This window comes from Haliotis rubra, unplaced genomic scaffold (genome assembly GCF_003918875.1).
Source record: "Haliotis rubra isolate DU_JTF1 unplaced genomic scaffold, ASM391887v1 Scf668, whole genome shotgun sequence".
NCBI lineage: Eukaryota > Metazoa > Mollusca > Gastropoda > Lepetellida > Haliotidae > Haliotis > Haliotis rubra.
The window spans coordinates 352,450-365,924 of record NW_025767377.1 but is presented as its reverse complement, the minus strand read 5'-3'; the positions used below and the strand labels follow the sequence as shown (position 1 = coordinate 365,924).

Here is a 13,475-nt window from a genome sequence, read left to right as displayed (position 1 = left end):
ATGGGTACAAAGCTTCACCTGTTACCTGTAGCTGCAAGTTGGTGCAATCACATGTTACCTGTAGGTACAAGATGGTACAATGCTTCACCTGTTACCTGTAGCTGCAAGATGGTGCAAGCTTCACCTGTTACCTGTAGCTGCAAGATGGTGCAAGCTTCACCTGTAGCTGCAAGATGGTGCAAGTTTCACCTGTAACCTGTAGCTGCAACATGGTGCAAGCTTCATCTGTTACCTGTACCTGCAAGATGGTGCAAGCTTCATCTGTTACCTGTAGCTGCAAGATGGTGCAAGCTTCACCTGTTACCTGTAGCTGCAGCATGGTGCAAGCTTCATCTGTTACCTGTAGCTGCAAGATGGTGCAAGCTTCATATGTTACCTGTAGCTGCAAGATGGTGCAAGCTCCATCTGTTACCTGTAGCTGCAAGATGGTGCAAGCTTCACCTGTAACCTGTAGCTTCAAGATGGTGCAAGCTTCACCTGTTACCTGTACCTGCAAGATGGTGCTTCACTTGCCATTCTGGTATTGTGTGCCTGACACATATGACATAGAGATACAAGGTTTACCATGCCTCATATATTTGTGGCAAAGACTGAAGCACTTTTGATTCAAATCTGTAATTTCACTGTCTGATGACTATCTTACAAAACCTTGATGTAAATAAGTTGTGAAAATGCTTGTTGTATGAAAGTTAATACATGAATATGGTGTTTGCGATTCAGTCTTATTCAGGTTGTCATTATCATTTGTGTTATTTCTGTAAATACCTTTTACATGGAGTTTGATTTGTGCTGTTTTACCCAATAGTGCTCGCAGGAAATAATTACAGGGCCTGCCAGGATATAGGCTCAACTGGAATTAAATTGATTTATTGACTTCAAGGAGATATATATGGTTTGGTTTTTTTTCCATGTTCTCATAGTCAATCTTCATCTTGTTATTTTTTGTCAGTAGAAGTGTTGTGTGATGTCTAAGCAGGGTGAGTGATCACTGTCATGCAGACAGTATTCATTGTTTTGATCTTTTTGATGTAGATACAGTAAAATAGGAAAATCCTTGTGAGGGTAGTAGAGGATTTTTTGGTTCTTTAATCGTGCACTCCTGATAGCATTTAAGTTATGACACATCTATGCACTTCTGAGTACAAACATCACTTCAGGTGTTATCTGTTTCATGTATAATTCTAATGGCTCTATTTCCAGTGATTAAAATGACAATAATCAACTTCAGTGTCCTTGTTTGTTTAACTTTACAATCAACTTGGTGGATTTGGATTTTGCCATGGTCGAGTGGATAGCACATGTGCTTAGAGAACAGAAGGTCGAGGTATCCTGCTGTTGACCTTGGGGTCTAGCTGTTAGACTGTGGCATGTCATATCAGTTGGCTACCTCTGTAGATCCGGGAGAGCGGAAGGTTGCGGGTTCAATCCCCGACCGCGGCATACCAAAAGACGTTAAAATATGGTACTTGTTGGTCCCTGCCTGGCTAGTCTGGGCTAGTACAAGCAGCCGCACATACATATACACATACACACGCATGTACGTCGTCATATGAGCGAAATATAAACCCAATTTCACCTCACCTCTACAGATCCAGATAGTGGTAACTTATTCGTTACAACATTCGCTCATCACAGCAAAGGCCTGTGTTTAACTTCCCACATAGGTACAATGTGAGCAGCACATTTCTGGTGTTCCAGAGTGGTATTGCTTTAATTTTGCTAAAAGTGACACAAACTCCAAATTACTCACTACCCTCCCCAATACTGCAGCTATATGGCGGTGGTCTACACGATTGGGATACAATGACATGTGTCAACCAAGTCAGCAAGTCTGACCACCCGAAACCGTTAGTCGCCTCTTACGACCAGCTTGGGTTGCTGAAGACCAATTCTAACTGGGATCTTCATGAAAATGTTATATTTAAGCATGTAATAGGTATGAAGCTTATTGCTGAAGTATTCGCCTGGGAGGGAACATTTCACAACAATATCAGTAGCTAAGAAGTAAGCAAAACAATAACAGGAGAGAGGTAAAGAGAACACAGACTGAGTTCTCACCTTGATGATGATATAGTAGGACACTCAGGAGCAGCAATATGGGTTAAGAGGGATAAAAATAAAAATAACATAAACAACAGCCTAGAACTAGCTGGAGACCTTGCCACAAATGTCCATAAATGGTCTGGTGAGGGTTGAGGCCCGGATTCCCAGAAATTAAGGATTATTTTATGGAAAGACCAAATACCCAATGAGGGCAAGAACGGGAAGGAGGTGAACAACCTATTTTTGTAGGATGAGAGATTGTTGACCAATAAGAAATAATATGGGCGGGTGTGACAAAGGAATCAGGATTTAAAATAAAGCTTGATATGTGGTTGACAAACTGGGGCGTGCCTGAATTGGAATAACCTTCATGCCTTGTCAAAAATAATTTGAAGCACCAGCAAAGAACACGGGAGCTTTGTGGCTGAAATCTCCTGATTAACTGACAAATAGAGCAGGTTGAATGACGAGAGAATAAAAGTTATTGAAAAAAGAACATCCTTTCGTGGTTGCTGGGGGAACTGCGGTAACGAGGTCCTTCTGGTGCTGATGCATTACCTCTCGCATCCTACTGTCAGAACCAAGTACAAGGGTATACTGCAGTTCCGGAGAAGGTACGTCAATCCATAACACAGACGTTGCTAATTATCATCAAGAGTTAAACAACCATTTAGTACCTTCTGATCACCATGGACAAGTGATAACTAACAGATCTAAATGCCCTGGACAATATTGATGCTGTTTTTGTTCATTGTTTTCATCCTCTCTCAGCAATATTTGGGCTACATAATGGCGGTCTACAAATAATGGTCTCGACCAAAAAAAGCCAATTCAGTAAATGACATTAGTAGCAACATGCTCCACAATTGGGATACGTGTGAGCCAAGTCAGTGAACTTGACACCACCCGATCCTTTTAGTCGCCTCATACAAGCATGTGTTGCTGAACACGAAATTCTAACCTTCACTGTCCTAATGTAGAATATTGTTCGTGATTTCAGTCCCCAATTGGCCTTGTCTTGACTGGAGTTTGCTGACACACCAACATGATGTAGTCAGATGATTGCAGACAACTGAGTGAGTGAATGAGTTTAGTTTTACCGCGCACTCAGCAATATTCCAGCTACATGGCGGTGGTCTGTAAATAATCGAGATTGGACCAGACAATCCAGTGATCAACAGCATGAGCATCAATCTGCGCAATTGGGAACCAATGACATGTGTCAACCAAGTCAGCGAACCTGACCACCCGATCCCGTTAATCACCTTTTACGACAAGCATAGTCGCCTCTTATGACAAGAATGGGTTGCTGAAGACCTATTCTATCCCGCATCTCCACGGGTCTACTGACAACTGCATGAACTATGGAAGGCCAGATGTACAGGTGTTCACTCACCAACGTGATGTAGTCAGATGATTGCTGACAACTGCATGAACTACCATGTTTATGTAAGGGTGTTCACTGTATTATTTGTCACATCTGAATGCCACAGGTCTCAATTGGGTATGGTGGCCCAGTATTGTGCAGTGATTTGTGCACAACTGAAGAAACTTGAGAAGCTGGAGATCAAGACAATCCATGGCAGAGGACCATATATATTCACAAACAAACAAATAAAAGAGTGTAAATATGTTTATTTAAATCTAACACATCAATACCAATATGTCTTTGCTGGCTTCCTGTCATCTTTAATACCCATCTTTTCCATTATGTCTTGTTCAAATGTGCATAATTTGGGTTTGAAAGTAATTTTCTTCAGTTCTTTATCTCTAGTGTCCTTGTCAGTTTCTGCAAAACAAAAAGGAGGATGAAGAAAAACCAAGTTCTATGGATAGTCAACTTCTTTATGAGTGCGACGTTTCAGTGTCGGTACCAACACCATTATCAAGCAAGTGATGATAACGCAATTGGGATACGATGTGTCAACCAAGTCCTACCACCCAATCCCGCTAGTCGCCTCTTGCAACAAATTCTAAACTGGATCTTCATGGGAAGATGACAACGAAGCCAGAAGTAGCTGGATATAACATACCAACATATGAACTAATCTGCACCATGTCGTAGGATTCGTCCTCTGCTGTCTTTGACAAAGGAATGACTCTCCCTGTCCGTGTGGAAACCCGTACCCTGACACCCTCCTCCGTGTACCGCCACTCTGTGTCCGTCGCTTTACTGGAAAGACACAGCTTATTTCAGTATGTGAGATGGGTTAATGGCCCAGTCTGCAGTAACACAGACTGGAATTTGATTTCAGCATGACTTCAAATCTCTGGACACAGGTCTTAAATGTTTATCATTGGTGTAATCCACAAAAATGAGTACCGTGCTAACCAAGGTACATATTTAGGCTGAGACAGAATCAAATCTATATGATCATGGGTTCCTGTTATGTCTAAGGGATGCAACTCTGCATGGAGGACTAGGTCACCTTGCTTCTCTAAAACACCCAAGCACACATACACAACTGATATATGGAGGGTACATCAACCCATGGGCCCCGATGGACCACTGAACAACGTATTTATCTTACCGAACGTCTCAATGTTAATTTTGAACTGTTTGAAGCACAGGTATTGGATCATAATATTAATAAGGTGTACCGGAGTTAGGCCACAGCCCAAACACTACTAACACGAAGTATCAAATGAATTCCCCCATTTTGGCATTTCCAGCAGGTAACATAGAAAATGTTACTCGCTTGTAATCGGGTACATGGATTGGCTCAGCCAATCAGAAAACAACACTTATGTGTGAGGTATGATAATATTTGTTATTTAACAAAGTAATTTGCAATATTCTCACATAATAAGGGACCGTGCATAATTTATGGCTAGTGTTAGTGTTAGTGTTAGTGTGTGTGTGTTAGTGTTGTTAGTGTGTGTGTGTGTGTGTGTGTGTGTGTGTGTGTGTGTGTGTGTGTGTGTGTGTGTGTGTGTGTGAGTGTGTGTGTGTGTGTGTGTGTGTGTCCACCCATTTTGTTTTGGGGGTGTCAGCAATTTTGTACACATGTACTGGGGGGGAGGAAAGGTCAGCAATTGTGTACATAGAAATATTTAAAAATTATGCTTAAACAGTATGGGAAGGGAGTGGGGTCATTGATTTTGTACATGACATGCAGGGCGGGGTCACTTACTTTCACCAGCTACATGAGCCTTACAATATGTATCAAAAAGCCTGACCAACCCCAACCGGTCAGTTGAGTGGCTGAAACAAGTTCTAACCCAGATCTTCATGGGACAGAAATATAATGAGGAGGGAGGTAAGTTCAGTGAAGAAAGCCTAATCAAGCCTAATCAAACCTAATGGGTACTGACAGGCCTTAATGAAACGTTGCAAGACTGGATGACAACTTACTTATCTGCAGGGTCAATAAGTGCTACTTCTGTGGTCACCAGGAGTGGTTTCTCTTCCTTGACGAGAGTGCCTGGACTGGTTGCGGACTTGTTGAGCCACCTGTACGACTGCCGTCAACAGAGAATCACATAAAACTACACAATCTACACGAAGTCACATGTTATTTTTATAACCTTTGACTTATGTGGCTTTTGACCAAAGAAACCTAAACATTCTGTTTCCTGACATCCTTTCTGTCCCATCTGGTGTCTGTAATATGAGTCTACCTAATTCTGGTTCCACATAAGTAAACTCTACAAACACTGGGGACCAAAATGAACAAAACTTTCTTATCAACTGACTCTATCTGAGATAATAGAGTTATTTCTGCTCAAGCTGGTGAACGTTTCATGCTTACATAGGTGAGACTACAAACTTCTGGTTCTTCAAAAGACATTTAGCACACAGAGCACATCATAATTGCGAATTGCTGCACTCTATAAATGCATGTATTATTATTATCATCATTATTGTTACATAGGTCTCATGGAAACATTATTTCATGAATACTGACAAAGGTGATAATGTGGAACCTACACAGTTGAGGCCCTCCACAAAGCACCAGTTCCTCTCCTTGATGATGCAGTTGATGAGTCCTTGCTTGCCCTTGTCTGGACCAATCAGAATCTCCACCTGGAATATACATCACTACTGTATGAGGTGGCTCGCTACTCGTACAAGGCAGCTCACAGCTGGTATAAGGTGGCTCACTTCATGTATAAGCTCTTATATAGGCCCTCTACTTCCCATACACAGTGACATATTCCCTGTATAAGGCTCTATACTTCCCATACACAGTGACACACCCCATGTATAAGGCTCTATACTTCCTATACACAGTGACACACTCCATGTATAAGGCTCTCTACTTCCTATACACAGTGACACACCCTTTGTACAAGGCTCTCTACTTCCCATACACAGTGACACACCCCTTGAACAAGGTTCTATACTTCTTATAGAGTGACACACCCCATGTATAAGGCTCTATACTTCCTATACACAGTGACACACCCCTTGTATAAGGCTCTATACTTCCTATACACAGTGACACACCCCTTGTATAAGGCTCTATACTTCCTATACACAGTGACACACCCCTTGTGAAAGGCTCTATACTTCCCATAAACAGTGACACATTTCCTGTATAGGCTCTGTACTTTCCATTAACAGAGGCACACATATTGTATAAGGTGCTATAATTCCCTAAACAGTGACACATTTCCTGTATAGGCTCTGTACTTTCCATTAACAGAGGCACACATATTGTATAAGGTGCTATAATTCCCTAAATAGTGACACAATCCCTGTATAGGCTCTGTACTTTCCATTAACAGAGGCACACATATTGTATAAGGTGCTATAATTCCCTAAATAGTGACACAATCCCTGTATAGGCTCTGTACTTTCCATTAACAGAGGCACACATATTGTATATATAATTCCTTTAAATAGGTGCTATAATTCCCTAAATAGTGACACAATCCCTGTATAGGCTCTGTACTTTCCATTAACAGAGGCACACATATTGTATAAGGTGCTATAATTCCCTAAATAGTGACACAATCCCTGTATAGGCTCTGTACTTTCCATTAACAGAGGCACACACATTGTATAAGGTGCTATACTTCCCATACACAGTGACAGACATTTGCATGGGGTTGTACATGAAGTGTGGATTGGGTATTACGTTTCATAAATTAACTTTTTTTCAGAATGATAAAGTGCTTAAGTGATATCAGTATGCATTCACAGGGTTTTACCTTGGCTTGCAAATTTTGGGTCCAGGGGACCATAATCAATACATTTTACAGGTCCTTGGTGGCAATATGAGTGTCCTGTAAAGTATTGATATGGTGTAGTGTAGTTTATGTTCAGATAATGACTTCACAGCCCGGAATGAATCAATGATTGTGTGATGTAGGTGTGTTCTCGGTATTATTGTGTGTCTCTCCAGACGTGGTATTTCATGCTTTCTGCATCCATTCTGTGCATTTGTGCGTACCAGATGCACATTTGCGCGTCACATAAAACCCTGATTCAATTACAAAACAGATCATCTGATGAATACATTTCAACACAAGACCCAGAGATCTCATTTTACCATATATTGGATATTTTAACACTATGTGAATTAAAAGAATGGTTCTCGCTGGTCAGAAAAGTCCCATTATACAATGCATGAACTATTTGCTCTCCATTATATTTTAATGAAGTAAATACTTTGCTTAACAATAACAAAAACTTAATGGACAACATGTATGAAGAGAGTAAAATGTCAGCTTCAAATGAAATTACTGGGTATCAAATTGGTATAATTAGTAACATCCGCAAATGGGAAATCTCATAACCTTTATGTCCTAATTGTGTACGAATGCTCCGACATAAATACTTTTAATGGTATGTGTTTTTTTGAGTGAGTGAGTGAGTGGGTTTAGTTTCACACTGCATTTAGCAATATTCAAACAATATCATGGCGAGGAGACCAGAAATTGGCTTCACACGTTGTACCTATGTGGGGAATCTAACCTGAGACTTCGGTGTGAAGAGCAAACGCTTTAACAACTAAGCTTCCCCACCTCCCCATGTTTTTGAGTAATTATGTATAAACATTAAAGAATAATGTGCACACAAGTTCAATAATTAATAGCTCCTTGAGGTATGACTTATCAGGGCTCGATTAAGTGCTTGTTACTTGCACTGGTGCAACCCAATATTACATAGTGCAACCTAGTTATTAGTCTAACTTGCACCAGGTACAACTCAATTTTTGAGTGGGTAAACTTCTAAATAAAACATCTAAATAATTCAATAGCATATTTCTTTCATTACATATTGCAATAAAAACAGTACAACTGAAATCTGGCTGGTGCAACTAGGTTTTTAGCTTTGGTTGCACCTGGTGCAAGTAGGTTAACATCTTTTAAATCGAGCCCTGCTTATGGTGACATATTTTAGTCAAACTGCTACAAATATGGTTTTTAAATGGGGTTAACGGGTATGGTATTCCAGTTAAATGCAGTTTCATAAATAAAGTGAGTTTGAGTTCATCTGACCACAGATGCTGTAAACTATGTTGAGTTAGTGCACCGTTGTAAACTTCACAAGATTACAGTATATTTAGTGTGAGCAATAGTTAATGAAATTTTGAACAGTAGGAATAAAGGAGACAACAAAAAAAGTCTAGATAAACAATGAATACTTTTTATGACAAGACAGCGTAATTACATGATTAAATTGAGCAATTAATTTCTGATTTGTTGACATAGTATTTCCAGGGTTATGAGTTCACAGTAATGATTGTGCATGGGATAAAAACATCAAGTTTCATTATGGCCTGTATATTATGCATCTCCCCACACGTCAATATACATACAAATCTGGGTGTTTTTTAACTAGAATTTACTCACGAAAATATGGTACATGATACTCAGTCTAGGTAAACTTAGGCTCAGTATTATTCGTTACACTGCTATACTGAGTCTAACAAAACCTTGTGGAAGGTCGCGTCAGGTAACCTTTTCCATTGACCAATCGGAACACAGCTTACCAAATCGCGAAAGTTGACATTCGCACATACCTTTTGAACTTTTACCTCAAAAAAGTTTTTATCATCCAAAACTGTGTTCCACAGGAGATATCGCTTGTGTGAGATCAGACGATATCTCCTAGGAGATATCGTTTTGACAGTAGATTTTGCACAATGCCCTGACAAAGCTATGACTTCATGAACTTGATGACGTCACAATGCTATGACATCGCTGCACTGCAAATCTAATGGCAGTACTGTGTTCAGAGATGTACATTTTTCATTGAAAACTAATGAAGAGTGATTTTTGATAATAAATAGAATCTCACCCTCGTGTCTTCTGATATCAAATATATCAACACTAGTTGATAAAAGTAAAAATAGCCTCGGCATGCCTTGAATATTTGTTACTTTATCAACTCGTGGTGATATATTTGATATCAAAAGACACTCGGGTGAGATTCTCTATGTACACGAACGATTCCGAATGCTATTTTCCGTACGATCGCTTCCGAGTGATGCTCATGGAGCACGCCACAACCATGAGTAAGCAGTCGCTGAAAATAGCGTTTTGTCAGTATTCAAGGATGTCAGCTTGCGGAAATATTAGCTAATGATAACCATGTCAACAGAAACCCCAAAGTGTATAATCTGCAGGTCATATATCTGTGTTTTATGCGGGTTTTCATTTGTTGTGAGATCAGTGTTGGCGACCGGGCAAGAGTAAATCCATTTTGTAAGTCCCGCCGAACCCTAAATAGTAGCCGTTGTCTGATTTGTTAAATCCATTCTGTCGTCTCGCGTTTGATTGGATGGTCATAGGTCGCTCACAAGTTACCTGACGCGACCTTCCACAAGGTTTTGTTAGACTCAGTATAGCAGTGTAACGAATAATACTGGGGCTAAGTTTACTTAGACTGGGTACATACTGGTACTATAAATCTTTGAATATAACTAACACTCATTAAAATCAGATTTTCTACTCAGATACAATACTTTTCTGCTTAAAGATCTGATGACCTCTCCATAGAAGGTTGTGTCAGGGGAGCCCTTGCGATGCTCGTGCTGTTGATCACGGGATTGAATGGTCCAGACTCGATTATTTACAGACCTCTGCCATATAGCTCAAGTATTGCTGAGTGCGGCGTAAAACTAAACTCACTCACTGAATAAATTATGACTGTGCTTTGTAACTGCAGGTCTGCCTGTGCTGAAGAAAGTCTAACCGCCCCAAAAAAACAAATGAAACTCAAACATCACACAACAGTAGTGTGTATAGATTTTCAGAATACATAGGCATAGCCTTATTTATTTACATTCGAAACAGGATGTTTCATTTTGTTTTCAAGATACAGGAATCATAATCTGAATGTTCTTGTATCAAGAATCAAGACCCCGAATGGTGAGGTATCACATCGGGAAAAAAGATCTGATCAAAGATTATGAATACTCCATATGACAGGATTTTTAATGTTTATCACACAAAAACAAACACAACTTGGTCAGGTATGTTTATTAAACCAAACAATCCTACATGTGTCCAAAAATTACAAGCCAACAAAAGCAGCAACATGCAAGTTAATGATAGTCATCTTTACAAATTCAATATCAAAACAAATTCCTCTTGACTTCAGAATCAGCTTACCACAGTGGCTTCTATCAGAATGCACATAAGGAATTACTTCACTAGAACTAGAGAAACCAAATCTGTTATCACGCAAGAATTCCAACAGACCAGAGACCAAAACATCCTGATAGCACAGAGCTTTCAACAACATTCAAAGATCTACAGCTAAATGTGGGTAGATCATCGCTCGACTTAAGCTGCCGACAACTGAATGACTACAGAGTTACTGGTAAAATCGTGGAACCATGGAGGACATATGTGGTCAGCTATCTCTCTTGCATTGGGAAGATGGGTTCTATTTACCCCCTTGATTACATGGCACAGGGTATACATAAAAGTATATTCCAAACTCTTCTGACTTCACAGTTGTACTCATAAATAATTGCAATGTTGAAAAAACCTGAAGGTCTTTCTACCCATTTCGTATGGTCAAGAGTTATCAGAACCCATATCTATATAAGCATTTACACAAACATACTCAAATGAAGGGAATCAAACTCAAGTCCTTTGTGTGACAAGCAAATGCTTGAACTACTGGGCTAGTCTACCACTCAACCAGCCTCAAGAGACAAAAGCAGACCAGTCCAATCTTATGTCGGGTCATAGTTTGTCATTATACACAAGGAAATCATGACTGACAACAAATCTGGTTTACTGGCTACAAGCATGTTTCCTATCACTCCATCAATAACTGTATCCTACGGACTAAACAGTGACAGAATAGATATCACAGATACATATATATATATATTATATATTTATTACAGAAAACCTGGAATTCAACCTTGACCTTTCTTCATTTAAATTTGGGAGTGAATGATCAATGACCAACTTTTCACACTATACTTGACACGACGCAGTTATCATGACAGTCATGACAGAAACAAAAACAGAGCTGGAATAAATAAATGCTACACATGGGAACACTTCAGAACACAAATAAACAAAATAAACACAAACAGCACATTTTTTACATGAACAATGAAGACAGGAAAATAAGCAGGAATCTGTTTAAAGGATTGACATAATTAACAAATGTTAATTGTGGTAAGGTCACACAACATAAACCGTTATTTTTGTAATCATTGTAACATTCAATAACAAAGTTTTTCATTTTTTCAACATTAAATGTTAACAATTTATATTTTGATTGAGATCATCCAAATGATAGATCGTGTGAAAAAATAAATTACAAAGAAAAAGAGAGAAAATAACAGCAATTATTGATGAAACAAGTAAATCAGCAGATTACATATCATATTACATATTGCAAAAGAATACATTTTATACACATGTGGCAATTTTGTTTTAAACCTACGTATATGAATATACAATGCTACAATCTCCTGAGCAAAACACATCCAGTCTCTTGTTCCCGATAGTGAACATAAGAGATGCTAAAGTTTAACATGATCCGTGAATGACCATGTCCACTTTCTGGAGAAACGGTCAGATCGGTGACAGCAATATTGAATCAGCTATTCTCTGGCAGGTTATAACTCAGTTCATATACTGCATGGGAAGAAGAGAAAGCTTTAGCAAAACCATTCTATATTCTTTGTATCGACACCCAACTCCGGGTCATCCAACCAACCAACCATCACTCTCACCACATTCTTTGGTAGGATTCCACAACCAACAAATCTGCTTTCTGTACATTTTGACAGAGAAAATAAATAACCGTCCATCCAAAAGTATATTTACAGAAATCATGAATATCCCTGCATGGATGCCAAGATGCCGCAGCATCTGATATGAAACTGACACAGTCACGTGTCTTCAAGTACAAGTCAATGATAAATGCTTGAAAAAACGTCCACCTTAAGATGGTGTTATCTGTACAACCGGGATATTTCATCCTCAGAGTCTGGCCTGGATAGAACATCCAGGAACCAGGGTCTTTGCAAGTTACAAGAAATAATACAATGCATAAACAATACACTAACCCATCCTGAGATATTAACAATGAAGCTAAGGCCAACCCTCAAAGTATTATGTTTCTGGTCCTTGACCTTATTTTCTACACCATTTTTCATATTTTCCAAATGTTTTACCTGCTTTTCCCAAAATGAAGTACAAACAGCACTTGACCCTTCATGCCTTTCTGAACAGGTTTTGTGTGTGGGTGAGATTCTAAGGCTTGCTGGGGTTGTTAAGAGCAGTCCAGACATCAGTTGATGAGTTGGTCATAATGATACAGCAGAAGGTGATCTTCGTCTTTCATAATACAAAAATTGTTTACGGCCTAAAAAAGATCTTTTCTTAAAAAAACAGTGTTTTCGTGTCATTAGGCCAAATACTGAATAATAATTTGGGGGGCCAGAGATGTTACGAGTCGACATGGGAGGAGTTCTACAGGTGGACTATCATGGTGGTTAAAGTGACGTATGATGTTGTGCTATGTTACAATGATGTGCATAGATTTTAATAATATCAATTTCATTTTCATGGCATTAACACACTGCTAATCATCACCTGGTATGAAACAGGACACATATTTCCTTATCGAACACATTTTCGCCAATCAGTTGTGTTTTATGTATTCACTAATTGGTTCATTAAAGACAGGTTTTAGGAATACAGCATCATTCAGGACATCAATAAATGCAGAACTGAGACTGAGATGGTTCTCAATCGCAATTACATAAGGTTCCTTTTCCATAACACTCTCAAGAAAGACAGTCATAAGTATGTTTTAACACAGACTTACGATAGTCATTACACTAAGATATTTTTTTGAAACCAGGTTTTTGATCCAGCTCCTCAAACAAATCGTAGTGCTACAAATGTCACGACTCCTATTTTCTTCAATATATTTACAACAGTCATAGTGCTAAGATCTTATCATCAAACAGGTCCTGGGCCCATTTCCACATAGCAGT

The 13,475-nt window shown here is 39.2% G+C and overlaps 1 protein-coding gene across 2 annotated transcripts in view; it reads right to left on the bottom strand.

Annotated features, from left to right (window-relative positions):
- Window positions 1–3,663: 3,663 nt before the first annotated feature.
- LOC124257598 (probable 39S ribosomal protein L24, mitochondrial) overlaps window positions 3,664–13,475 on the bottom strand; it is a 53,192-nt gene continuing 43,380 nt past the window's right edge. For both annotated transcript variants that reach the window (XM_046691700.1, XM_046691699.1), the window contains exons 3-6: window positions 5,975–6,070; window positions 5,399–5,505; window positions 4,077–4,216; window positions 3,664–3,832 (exon numbers count right to left, since the gene is read on the bottom strand). In XM_046691700.1, the coding sequence (XP_046547656.1) occupies window positions 3,696–3,832; window positions 4,077–4,216; window positions 5,399–5,505; window positions 5,975–6,070 (480 nt within the window). In that variant the 3' untranslated portion in view covers window positions 3,664–3,695. The remainder of the gene's footprint in view (window positions 3,833–4,076; window positions 4,217–5,398; window positions 5,506–5,974; window positions 6,071–13,475) is intronic.